At 31.3% G+C, this 13,342-nt stretch overlaps 1 protein-coding gene across 1 annotated transcript in view; it reads left to right on the top strand.

Moving 5' to 3' along the window:
• LOC129799814 (dynein axonemal heavy chain 10) overlaps window positions 1-13,342 on the top strand; it is a 132,612-nt gene that overhangs the window by 43,495 nt on the left and 75,775 nt on the right. Inside the window, exons 14-16 of the mRNA XM_055844041.1 lie at window positions 4,929-5,009; window positions 5,084-5,279; window positions 9,587-10,213. Of these exons, the coding sequence (XP_055700016.1) occupies window positions 4,929-5,009; window positions 5,084-5,279; window positions 9,587-10,213 (904 nt within the window). The remainder of the gene's footprint in view (window positions 1-4,928; window positions 5,010-5,083; window positions 5,280-9,586; window positions 10,214-13,342) is intronic.

The raw sequence follows: 13,342 nt of genomic DNA, 5'->3' as shown, positions 1-13,342 counted from the left end.
GAAAGGTTGGATAATTCATAGGGGAAAGTACTCTCCCTTCGAACGTTCATACCTTCGAATAATGTGAATTTTCTTTTATTTTCTTAAGAGACTTACACATAATTATCACGTAATTAGCAATAAATCATGATAAGCTAAATGATATCTAATAAAAATGTGAAACTCTCTTAGGAGAATTAAAAGAAAATTCACAATATTCGAGGGCATGAACGTTCGAAGGGAGAGTAATGTCCACTACATTCGTGTCTTTTGCAATTTAAATTACTTAAATATAGTGCGATTGTAGTTGTGCAAATTAAATAAAAAAATGCTAGAGCAAACCAGGCTCCATCTCACACGGTACAATATGGCTGCCGATCAGCCAGCTAGAGTGACTGATGGATTGATCGACATCGATCAGTCGATCTGCCACTCATAATTCACATACTGGCCATTTTTGTTTACCCCTTGAAGAAATGTGAAAGTTAATTCCTTCACTGTAAGTGTAGTAAGAAGTAGAAAATTTTATATTATTTCTTTAACTCCTGCTCTGTTTATCTTCTGGGACTCTACAGTCCACAAAAATTCAATAAAATTCTATTTGATTTTTGTGAATGATTGCAAACTATAAGAATATTCAAATCTAGGATATTTTTTTGCAGGAACCCAAATAATTCCTGAACTATGAAACTCTTTATCAAAAGAAAGAGTTAGTACCTGAAGAGTATTATTTTTAGAGTTATAAAAAATTTAAAAGAATAGGGTGGAATCAGCACTTCTGGTCAGTGCCTCACTTTTCGCCGCTTATATTGAAATCGATATTTTCCGCGATTTATGAAATAAATGAGCCGGAAAGTTATTTGGATTTTTTCTGCTGCTACGCATAGAGTCGAAAAATAATAATTATTCGTCTTGGATTTACGATATTGAGAATTTTTAGAGCAATATTTTAAGCAAGTGCATCGAATCCAATATTCTTACCAAATAGGGTAACGTGTGGTATTTCGGGACCCTTTTTAGCACTTTCAAATTTCAAACAGCTTCATGGCTTCTTAAATTATTTTTTTTCCTTCGTTGATACAAATATTTATGTTCCTTAGTCTATCCAGAATAAGATTCTTACCGAAAAATGTTGTAAAATGCATGATTTTTTATACAGAACAGCAAAAAATGTAACGAAGTAAAAGTGGTATATTTCGGGACAGTTGGGTATTTCGGGACAGACAGAAGTCGCTATTATGCAAATAAATGTCACCGAGCCTGATTATTTACCTTTAAGTAGAAGGTCTAAACTTCACTCTTTCATGAAAATTTTATTTAAGTTTCACTTGTAAAGTGACTTAAATCAAAAAAAACTAAGCTTTGTTTGTGTTGACATCTGCAAAATTGACCACACTGAAAGTCTTGTAAAAAGTGAAATGTGACGTGTGACAAAGTGAAGTGTAAAATAAAATTTCAGAAATTTTATATTTATCTGATACGTACAGAGCTTAATATTGCATATAGGATTTAAAAATTATTAGAAAACAAATATTTATAGGATTTTTGATGTGTCCCAAAATATCCATATCGACCACTCAGAATATAATGCGACTAACTCGATTTTTTGCAAAATTCGTTTTTTTCGCTTTTCGGGTACTCCGTGACACCCTCTACCTTCCCTGTGAATATTATACCGAAAAGTTAATTATTCTCAAAGTTATATCGTTTCCGATACTTAAAAATCCTATGATCAGCATGTAAAATCTCAGCTTTAAATCACTCTCCTGTAAAGTTGGCCATTCGCGAGTTAGTCGTATTATATTCTGAGTGGTCGATATTATGTTTCGAAAAGCACCTTGTCCAGAAATACTACATGTTACTCTACACTAAAAGTGTCATCAAATTTTCATCAAGCCAAAAATGCCTTCTTAGACTTTTTAGATAAATAATTCGTATATTGAATATTTAATTACCCTTGTGAAATAGATGAAATTTGTAAATAAGTTAATTAATATTTCATTTTATATTATATTTATAAAAAATTAGGCATGGCGAAAAGTGGTAATATTTTAAAATGATTTTACCACCTGTCGCCATCTCTTTTCAATAGGCGACGTTAACTTCACTTCGTAGATTCTCAGTTGTCAAATCTGCTTTACTTTCTGCAATAGCCCAATAATTTGATTTCTCAAATAAAAGTGAAGAAAATTTTTTTTAAGTGAGTAATAATAAGGTGATCATGAGAAAAAAGAAATGCTGAATGTATTCTTTTTATAACATTGCCTAAAATAATAGAGTTTGGTCCTTTTCAAGTGGGTGGCGAGAAGTGGTTACAAAACTGGCGAAAGGTGGTAAAAAGTGGCGACGAAGTGGTTATTTTTGGATTATTAATAAGAATCAGTTTTTTAAATAGTCTAGCGTTAAATTGTAGGATTATTGTTTTCACGTATCTAGAGCCAACGCATCTAAGTAACTTTGTTTCAAATTTGAGTTATCTTGCAACACGGGTTCAAAAGTTGTAATAAAATGACTTTCACTTTTCCTAAATATGGCAATAAGTGTATACTTCACCCTATGAAAAATCTGTAATATTTTGACCAGCAACTTTAAGTAAGTAATATCGATTATTTCCATAAAATACATTTATAAACAATTTTCCTGGGAAATAAACAGTCCCAATGTCCTTTCGGTTGACATAGTTTATGAGCCGTCGTCGTTGATATAAAGGACCCTGGTTTTTACAAGTTTACATTATTGAAGTCGCTGTTTAATTACCAATTTTAAATACTATAAAGATTGAGGGGCAGTTATATTTTATTCTCATATTTTAGCTTTAAAATGCTATAGGGGAAAGCGCCCTACTTTTGGACGCTTCAAGCTTTGAATAATTCATTTTTTGAATATGTTTTAAATTAATTTTACTCATTTTCAGCTTGAGCCGTTCGAAGATAGCGCGCTTTTCCCTATTCATTATTCCTAAAACACATAAGGAAACTGTGCCAAATTTCGTACATGTTGTTAATAAACATTATTATCTAATGTTCAAATATAATATTTTACTTAAAATTAAAAAAAAACAAGTTATTATTCAAAATTATTGTTAGGAACATTGTAGAGTAGTTTATCGTCTTTGTTTTCTGTAAAATTATTATTATTGTTCTCAGTGAATTTAAAATGATAAATAATTACTTTGCGTGTTATATCGGACATCAGTTTTCTTGAAGGTCTTTAAATTTATCAAACTTTTTCTAGAATTCCTCTGCGGCAATTGTTTACTGAGGTGACACTCTTGATTTTTTTCATTGTGCTAAAAATTTATGGATTTTTTTAAAAACAAAAGTGTACGATATTGCAAACTAAATTTGCCGAAATTCTCATATGAATGCATTCCCATTGCATTTGCTTTCTGTTTTTTTTTTTCGAATAAAAATTAGTTATCGGATATTAACCGATCCAGATCCGATTCAAAGCCAGGTAATACTTATTAGAAATTCCAAAACCTTTCCAAAGAGCCCAAATATTCTACAATTTGGTCGAGAATTACACTTTCTAGAACCTTTTTTAATTTTTAACCTTGAAAACCGTTGCTACTCTGAAAACAATCTTGTTAAACGCTCAAATAGAGATTGTTCAAATTTTGTCAAGAGCGTATTATTCACCTTTGACAATACTTCTTCTCTCATTTTACAAAGAAAAACATCCCTTTGATAAACTTTTCTTGTTAATTTAACAAAACTTTTCTTTTTTCAGAGTTGGAATGATTCAACGATATTTTCGTATATAATATGATATAGAAAACGCAAAAGCAATGACAGTAGTAATTACTATATTTTTTGGAGTTATAAGGAATTTAAGAAAATATCAAAACCTTGAATATTTTGTAGCATCCTTAAGTAAATATTCATAAACTAATATTATTTATTAATTTAACTGACAATCCGGCAACTAGTGAAGTTGCTGTTTAATTCCAAATAAATATCATAGAGTTTGTAAAATAATCGTGTAGTAATCCCATTTCCTGGTTTAAAATATTCTACTTATTAATTTAAAATTCAAAATATATAGAAGAACTGTGCAAATTCCGGACATTTTGCATATAGGTCCCAATGTCTTAAATTTGAAATTCAATAAGTTTAAAAACTTTAGTTTTTTTTGGTAATTTTACCAGGAGTATTGCATGAGACCTAAAAATAGCTTATCACTTTTTTTAAATCATTTTTAATACACTTAAAAATTGAATTAAAATATAAATATTGCTTTGTATGCTATATCGGACACCACGTTTCTCGAAGTCCTTTAATCTTCCGGAAATCTTCCCAGGATTTTACTACGGCTGTTTATTTTTTGGCATTCTACTTTCTATAGACATTGAAAAAAAATGCAAAATCTATGGATTTCCTTATAATAAAAACGTGTCTGATATTGCAAGCTGTCCGAAATTTGGCACAGTTTACCTACAAAGAAATCGTTTAGAGATTGATCTTGGTATTTTTGAATTGATTTAAAGAGATTTATTGTCATACTTTAATTTTTGGATAGAATCTTGGTTTCTGAATATTGAGGATTATATATTTAAATTTAAAAAATACAATTTTGTAAAATTAACCGCAGATTAATTAACTATGAAGTCAATAATTTAAGCGAACATGTTTTTTTTTCGGAAAACATATACTACTCTTACTTTATTTCAATTTCTCCCCAGGGAGTTGGAAAAACACATATTTTGTGAAATAATCTCTGTTTGAAAGTACCCAACCCTCCCTAAAAGTGCATTTACATAGTGCAAGAGTGCAAGCAATTTTTTATGCATTATTCTTCGTTGCGGATCACTTAAGCTTCCGTGGCATTATTCATTATGACATTATTTGACTGTTTTGCATTCTATATCATATACGTTGCTTTTATGAATGGTAAAATATTCCGATCAATATGTAATAATACAGTCAGTTTATTTAACCTTATTTCAGATTCATCCTGGGAAATATAGACTACATCACTCAAGCTCTGGAGGATAATTTTGTGAAGCTCCAATCAATGTCATTCTCACCGTGAGTTTCGAAATTCTTTAAATCCCTGGCTGTGTAACAAAGATACGTCCTGTATTTTGTGAAAATATTTCCAGGGTTATTAGTCCATTCCTGAGTGATGTCAAAGAGTGGGAGAAGAAATTGTCTCTGGTATCTGAAATTATTGATGCCTGGATTAGTGTCCAAAGCAAATGGATGTATTTAGAAGGAATCTTCATTGGGACAAATATTAGAGATGAATTGTGCAATGAAGCACAGAAATTCGACAGTATCGACAGAAGTTATCAAGAGGTAATTTGCAAACTATATCAAAATGTTCAAGTCATTCCAATGGTTTCTATGGGTTTCGACTAATACGCAGAAAGAGGTGATAAGAGCTCTATGAAATGCAACTACTGTTAGTGAAAATTTAAATAAAAACACTTAATTTATTTAATTAAATTTAAATAGGACAGTAATTTTTCCAGAAGTAACTTTAAACTTTTTTAACAGGCATTTCTAGCAGTTAAATCTTTGAAGTATAATTAAAAAATAAATAAAAAATCGTGTTTATTGACTGTTAATAACTTTTCAATTAACATTTTTGCTTTTTTTACAATTCTTTAGCAGTGTTTCAGAAAACGGAAAAATGGTTAAGTGATAATGCAATTCCAATGAAAAATTTAAAGAGAAAATCGATCTCTTGAACATATTTTTTGGCACTTCACTGTTCTCAGGCCTTTAGAAAATAAATCATTTTAACACTTTGAGGACGATTGGGTCACCGGTGACTCAAAAATGAATTTTTTCGTACGGCCATATAACGTTGTGATTTGCTCTAAGGTCAGATAATTATTTCTGACCTCCAATTTTTGCCCCTGTCGTCCTAAATGGTTACGAGTTAAAATAAATATTTTTCAAATAGCAGAATGGATAGAGTTTTCTATTTTATAATTTTTTTTTTGTTTTCATCTCTTATCATTTTATTTAATGTTTTTTTTTTATCTCGAGGTCCCCTTGTTGGGAGATACTCGCATATGATGTATATATGATGCACGAAACATGAAACACTGTTTGGCATATTCCTATTTGGTGTTCTACAATGAACTTTGCCAAACTAAAATTATCTAGCCTGAAGTATATTTTTAAATTAAAAAAAAACAATTAAACATATACTTTAGTCGAGATGAAATTTTATGTCGGAAAAGAGAAACAATTACATCGATATCATTCGAGTTAATTCAATTCGGCAATAGAGTTGTTTCGACTATAGAGGAAAGTGTCTATGCTTCGTATAATCCCCAGCTTCGCAATAACTAAACTTCTCCATGCTTCTGAACAAATGTGACACTGAAATGTATTTTTAAAAGCTAGGTACTTTCCCCTAGTTTTTAAAATATAAGTGCGATTAGGCACATTTATTGAAAAATATAGAAAACGTTTAGGCATATTACGAAGCTTGGGATTGTACGAAGCATGTGCACTCTCCCCTATGGATTTTTTCTAAGTGTACAAAAGAACTTACTATAATGGCATCAAGGTGGTTACTTATCCGTAGTAAAGTTAAATTCTCTTTTTAAACAATTCACTGAAAATTATATAAAGCTCTTTAGGCATATCGACAGATAGTACTTTTGAACGGTTTCTGCAGAGTTTATTTTCAATTCAATGAAAAGTATAAAGGATTTTTTCATGTGAAATTTTCAGTGTTTATTTTAAGTGGTGAACACCAGTGAATTTATCGTTCTCTCGAACAGAAAAACAACAAATATTTGTGTTAGAATTTGCGATGAATAAAAACCACATGTAATCATACAAATTCGGGAATCAATCATTTTAAAAGCTGGTATGGCTCCATCAGAGATTAATTGAAAAACATTTGACTTTGGTTGATGTTTACAGCAAAACTTTAAAGGCAATATTTTGTGGAGTTCTTTTTCAGTGGAGGCTGAAGACCTGCTAAAAGGGAAAAAAAGCAAAAATAAAATTTAAATCGATTTACAATAATTCTATAGTTTCATCAATTGGAAATAAATTTAAATCTCCTCTTCAATAGATAAATTAAAATGAGATATATTTATTGAAAAGGGAGATTAAGCCATAAGGGCACCTCCGAACAATTTACAAAGTAATTTGAATCATTTCATTTTACGCTTGTTCATTGGCTATATTTTGCGAAAATCTCTCAGAAATCCTCTATGAATTGCCCAACGCAAATAAATTTACTATTCCAATTGACATGAAGGTATGAGTTTTTGGGGAATTGAAAGAGTAGCGTATAATTCCGTGCACATAATATGCCTGAATCATATGGTATTCTCGGGTAAATTATTCAACCAGTAATCACAATGAGTGGGAGATGTAGCTCTTTATCCCAGTTTATTTTTTTTTTAATTTTTTTATGGGAATTGGACCGGGATTTTTTCAGTGCAGTCGAAAAAATCAAAGTTAATAACTTAATTTGTTTAAGCTTTAATGCGTATGGTGAATGCGTATTCTGTTTTTTTTTTTTAAATCTGCTTTTGAAATCATAACCCTGTGTATAGGTTTAGCATTTTATATAATTATTTTTTTTTTAATAGACGACAAAATATTTTACATGAAAAGTATAATCAAATGATGCTTGGAAATCTCGGCAAAAATGATTGCAAAGCAATTTTATATGCGTCTTGGTCAGTAAAAAAACATTGCTTTATGAAAAAATAAAATTTAAAATTAAAAGTCCCATAGGGGCGTGGCCTATTATATCATGGGATGATCACTTTAAATCCCTTCCAATCCTTCAATGGTGAAAATTAACTCAGGAATGGTTTATGGTATACATTTATTACAATGGCATAGTTAAATTCGCTTGATATATTTTACTTGGCTATATATTCAAAAGGGGCGTGTCTTAAAATCAGAATTGGGTGGAGCTTAAGTTTTCTTCTTCTGGAGGACTCTTCTTTTTCATTGCATTTCTTTTCCGTTTGGTTAAAAGCGGGAGCGGGAAGCCAATTTTTTTCTATATTTCTCGTAGGCGGTGCTTAAAATCATTAATGAGGATTTAAATATGGATTACGACCTGGGATTAGATTTATACACTTTTTAACTGCACAGTAAAAAAATTACCACTATTATGTGTGTAATCTTTCACACCACTATTATAGTGTTAAATTTGGAAAAAAAACGTGTTTAATTTAAAATTGTTTAATTTAAAATTCCTTAATTTAAAGTTGTTGAATTTAAATATTGTTGAATTTTTGTGTGTAATCTCAAAAATTGTTAAATTTTCATTTCATTTCGTTTATTTTAGTTTTTTTGTCTTTTTGGACATTTGTAATGTTTTTTCCTGTACTCGGAATCCTCCCTAATGCGAGATAATTACATCTGATGCTCGGATCTTCACGATCTACATATTATGCATATAAATATTTGATGTTCTATATGACTTTTCCACAATGAAAAACATCTCGACTGAAGTATATGTCTTAAATAGAACTTCAACAATTTTTACACAACTTTTGTTTAAAAATTCAACAACTTTGGTTGAAATACACAAGGCTTCACACTATAATAGTGTGAAAAATTATGATTAAACTATAATAGTGTTAATTTTTGATCATGTGACAAAAAATACTATAAAGTTGTGTTGTTTTTCACACTATAATAATGTGAAAAACTATAATCATACTATAATAGTGGTAATTTTTAGAATTTTTCAACAGGTTTGAATTACAAAACATTGTTGAAAATTTTTTATGACTATAATAGTAAGAAATTTTACACAGATAGCAATTAAATAATTAATTTATCCGATTTCACACTATTATAGTGTTAAATTTTTACACATTTTCAAATTTAATAACGTTGTTGAAAATTTTTAACTATAATAGTGGTAATTTTCAATCACGTGATAATAAATTATCGAATTATTGTGCATTTTTTAAACATTTTTAAATTAAACAACTAAAATGGTCGATTTTGCACTATTATAGTCGTAAAATTTTACACATTTTTTTTACTGTTTAGTGTAAATGGGATAAATCGGATCACAAGGGATTTTTAATACGGCCTATTCATAAAATTCAGAGCACAGAAACACCACGATAGTCAACTGTGGAAACTAAAATTATTTTCTTACAAAATAGACCACGCCCCTTCTTCTGTTTGTGGACAGTGTAATAAAAGTTTTCACTAATTCTGTGCATAATTACCAAAAATGTGTATCTTTCTCAACTCTTACTAGACCTTAAGTGGAAATTGATAGAAATTGGTTTTGTAGTGGGATAACACAAATAATGGGCGTGGTATAATTTTTTTAAATAGAACTTCCAACGAGGAAACTTCAAACCTTATGAAGATTTTTTATTTTGAAAATTTTAAAAGATGTAATGTAATTATATAACTAATTTGCAAAGGAAGAGTACCTATTAGAATATTTGTTCCTTCAGGCCACTCCTATCAGTAGATCACACTCTACATTTGCAAGCGTAGTGAAGGGTTAACATTCAATCATATAAAATCATTGGTCAGAATTGGTGTTATAACTTTTTTTTTATTGCTGTAGAATAGGATATTAATGAAGTGTAGAGACATTTACAATGGTTGTGCTGAAATTTGTCAAATTATCTCTGCAGATTATGCAAAACTGTGCTGAAAAGCTAAAAGTGATTCCCATGTGCATGGTGTCAAATCGATTGGAAAAATTTAAGAGGCTCAACGTGGGAATGGAAGAGTGTCAGAAGGCACTGGATGACTTTTTGGAGAAAAAACGCCAAAAATTCCCACGATTCTATTTTATATCATCGGATGAATTGCTATCAATTCTGGGCCGTACACGAGAAAATCCACTAACCATTGAGTGTCACATAATAAAAATGTTCGACAATGTTAGAGCACTGAAAATCTCTCAGTTAGATGATGCATCAACCGGTAGCCAGCAGCACCTGACATCTTCCTCTGGCTCTCAATTCCAATCGACAGAATCCAAGTTGAGGCGGGAGCTAATGTCTGTGGTGGGAATGATAGCTGAGAATGGTGAACTGCTCAACTTCCGGAATTCTGTGGACCTTAATGGTGGTGTGGAAGAATGGATGAACACTATACTGAGCGAGATGCAATTGTCAAATCGATACATATCTAAGAAGGCAATTTATGACTTTGGCATCCACAAAGAGTGCTCCAGGCATTCTTGGATCCAGTCCTATCCCACCATGGTTGTTGTTGTGGCGAATCAAATTTGGTGGACGGCACAAGTGGAAGAGGTGAGTGTAAAATCCCATTTGGCTCCTGCTGCCTAACCCTCGTTAGGCGTTTTGTTACTTTGGAAAAGTTACGAGAATAGATTATTATATACAAAAGCTAAGATATGGTCAAAGAGGGTAATTTGAAATAGGTTCAGTTCTGGGCATCGTTAGTTTGTTTCGGAAAAAACATTTTTGATCAGTATATTTGCAGATCCAAGCGAATGCAGTTAGTTCAAAAAGCAGCGTTTTAAGAATATTTTTGCTGAGTCGATTAGGAAAAATATGTTGAACGGTCAGCAGTTTTTGAAGAAAAAGTGCTAACCAAATATGTATTATAAGGTTAGCAGAATTCAGCTGAAAATGCACATGTCTTGAGCAGAATTGAAATCGGTTTACATTTCATGCTCACTGGGATTTGTCAGTAAATTATTCAAAATGGCTATTCAAAATTCAATTTGGATTACACAGATTTCGTAAAAACAAAATTCACATACCTTTTCTTTAAAAATGTTTTGCATATTACTATCCTATTCCTCTGGCGGTCAGAATTTGATTTAATAAAAAGGATGCGAAAGAGTTGCATAAACATATTTAAGCTATTCGAAATAGAACAGAATGCGAATTTTGATTTAACAACATAACCTCCTTGGGTCTGGGTCTGGGTCATAACCTTCTCATTTTCTTTTTACCAGGAATATTTCTTTATTTCTAGGCATTTACAATTTACGACTTCTATTTTGATTAACACTGACCAAATGTATTCATTTATACTTTCGACCTAGCTCTTATGACAGAAATTTTTTTTGATATCTAAATTCCTTTTCAAGTGTTTGAGTTGCCCTAAATTGAAATAAGTTTGATGTTCAAAAGAAGAAGAGTTAAAAAGCATTTAAAGAGCGGGGTCATAAATTTTGATTTCTTGAAATTTTGCTGATCTAAAGCTGTAATGAAGACATTACTGACCATTTTTATTGAACCATTTTCGCTGAAGCCATTTGGTTAGATTTTGCGAACTACCTCAAACCTAATAAATATATTTTTCTTATATACCGGGACACGGTAGAATCCGGTTAACAAATCCTGCAGTATCCAGCAAACCAAGTGAAACAAACAGTTTTAGATTATTCCAAAAATTTCAATATTTTTATGCAATGAAAAAGAACATTTTCAAAGATAATTCTGAGAACAAATAAGGCACTTAATATTAATATAAAATAGCCTCCAATTTTTAAAATTTTAACTGTCAAAATTTTTCTTTTAATCAAATAAATCTTAGACCGTCTTCAGACTAGAGGTTTAGTCCAGTTCCCGACGGTCTCAAAACCTTAAACAACAATCAATTTTATTGATTTTTCCAAATGTAATAGGTCATTTGCCCTTAATAATCCAATCCTAAGTCAAAATTTTCCAAAAAATCTTGACTGATAAGATATTAGAGAAGTTAAGCCATAGGGCTAAGCCTTAGGTCTGAAGCCCGTATTACTATCTTATGCTTTTGTCATTTTGTAAAAATTAATTCAAAATATTTTAACATGGAAACTTTTAATATTTTTTGATTAGTAGTTTGTCTTATGAACATAGCACTATTGAAAGGGGATGGAAAAGCATCCAAAGCGTCCAACCGTTTACCGGTTCTCAACAGATTTGAACTGATTTATAAATAATTAAAAATATTATCCAAAATGGCTAAATATGTGCAAATAAAATGGCTATACTTCAAACGTACTTTCGCATCATTTATCTTTTACCGGCTTTCAACCCATACCCATATACCGATTTATAAATCACTCAAAAAATCGTCCTAAATGGCATAGGAGTAATATAATTGAATATTGGATTAAATTATTCAATTAGTTATCGGTTTCGAACAGTTTCATTGCCGGTTTAACCGATTGGAAGGCTTATCAGGAATTTCAAGACTTTTCCTATGAGTCCAACCATTCGGTTGAGAAATGCGCTCTCTAGGGCTTTTTTAACTTTTGACCTTGTGAAACCATTATTAGGAATGACTCAAAGACATTTTCGTATATGAACAAAATGTCCGCCTAGGTAATCTCCAAAATATATTCCAAAAAATGAAAAAAAAAATCATACGAAGTGTTTCCAAGCAATCCCAAAAACATGGTTTTGGAGGGAAAGGTGGGGTGAACATAAGGGGCAGATTAATGGTTCCAGGGTCGACTTGTGGGGGCGGGGTGTACCTTGAAGATTCCAAGTCTCTAACGCTAACCGTTTGGGCTATAGACGTAATAACGGCGACACAAACGGACGGATAGACGGACGGACGGACGGAAAGATAGACGGACAAATAGACAAACAGCATGACATCACTTCTCAGAAATCATTTGAAACGCAAAAATATGTCGTAAAAAGTGGTACCCAATTATTCTCAAGGAAACTTTATACTTTACTATGGTTTAATTGTTTTTTTTATACCGCATATCCTGGTGAGTTTGCACTCCTTCCGGCTATTCGTAGGCTTTTCTTTAATTATACCATTTAAGGATGATCTCCACTGATCCGGTTCACCATGTTCGATTGAGAAAGACCATAAATAAGTGCTAGAATTAAAAAAAAGCTTTCGAACAAAAAGGGAAATTTCAACTCTGACGACTATTCTAAAAAATTACAACGTGACTATTGTATTTGACATTTTGCTTAAGCTCCGCCAATAATTAATAAGAATAACCATTTTTCAAATTCAATTTCAAATAATAAGTTCATAGTTATTATCTTTAGTAGTTAGTGTAGTTGGAGCAAAAAAAATCAACATTTCAATCTCGTTTAAAATTCAAAAGGCATTATCTGTGAACAATAAGCCACGCCCATTTCTTTAATTTTCAACCGAAAGATAAAATATTAGTAAACGCAAATTAAACGATGATAACCCTTTGAAAGCTTCTCTCTTTATTTCAGGTTTTAGTACAGTAGGACTCGTTTCAATCATTTACAACTTTGTTTCCTAATCGAGGTCGCAGAGATTAGTACACTTATAGGTTAGCAGGCCACGCCCAAGGCAATCTAACGCCCAAGATACACTTACGCCTTAAGCCGAGGGACAGCTTAAATTAATTATAATCGAAATAATTAATTGACTAAATTCTCTAACTAAACTGTTTCTTGGCCTAAGCCGAAAGACGGATTAGT

This window comes from Phlebotomus papatasi, chromosome 1 (assembly GCF_024763615.1).
Source record: "Phlebotomus papatasi isolate M1 chromosome 1, Ppap_2.1, whole genome shotgun sequence".
Taxonomy (NCBI): domain Eukaryota; kingdom Metazoa; phylum Arthropoda; class Insecta; order Diptera; family Psychodidae; genus Phlebotomus; species Phlebotomus papatasi.
The sequence above is the reverse complement of the archived record's forward strand: the minus strand, read 5'-3'. Positions and strand labels throughout refer to the sequence as shown.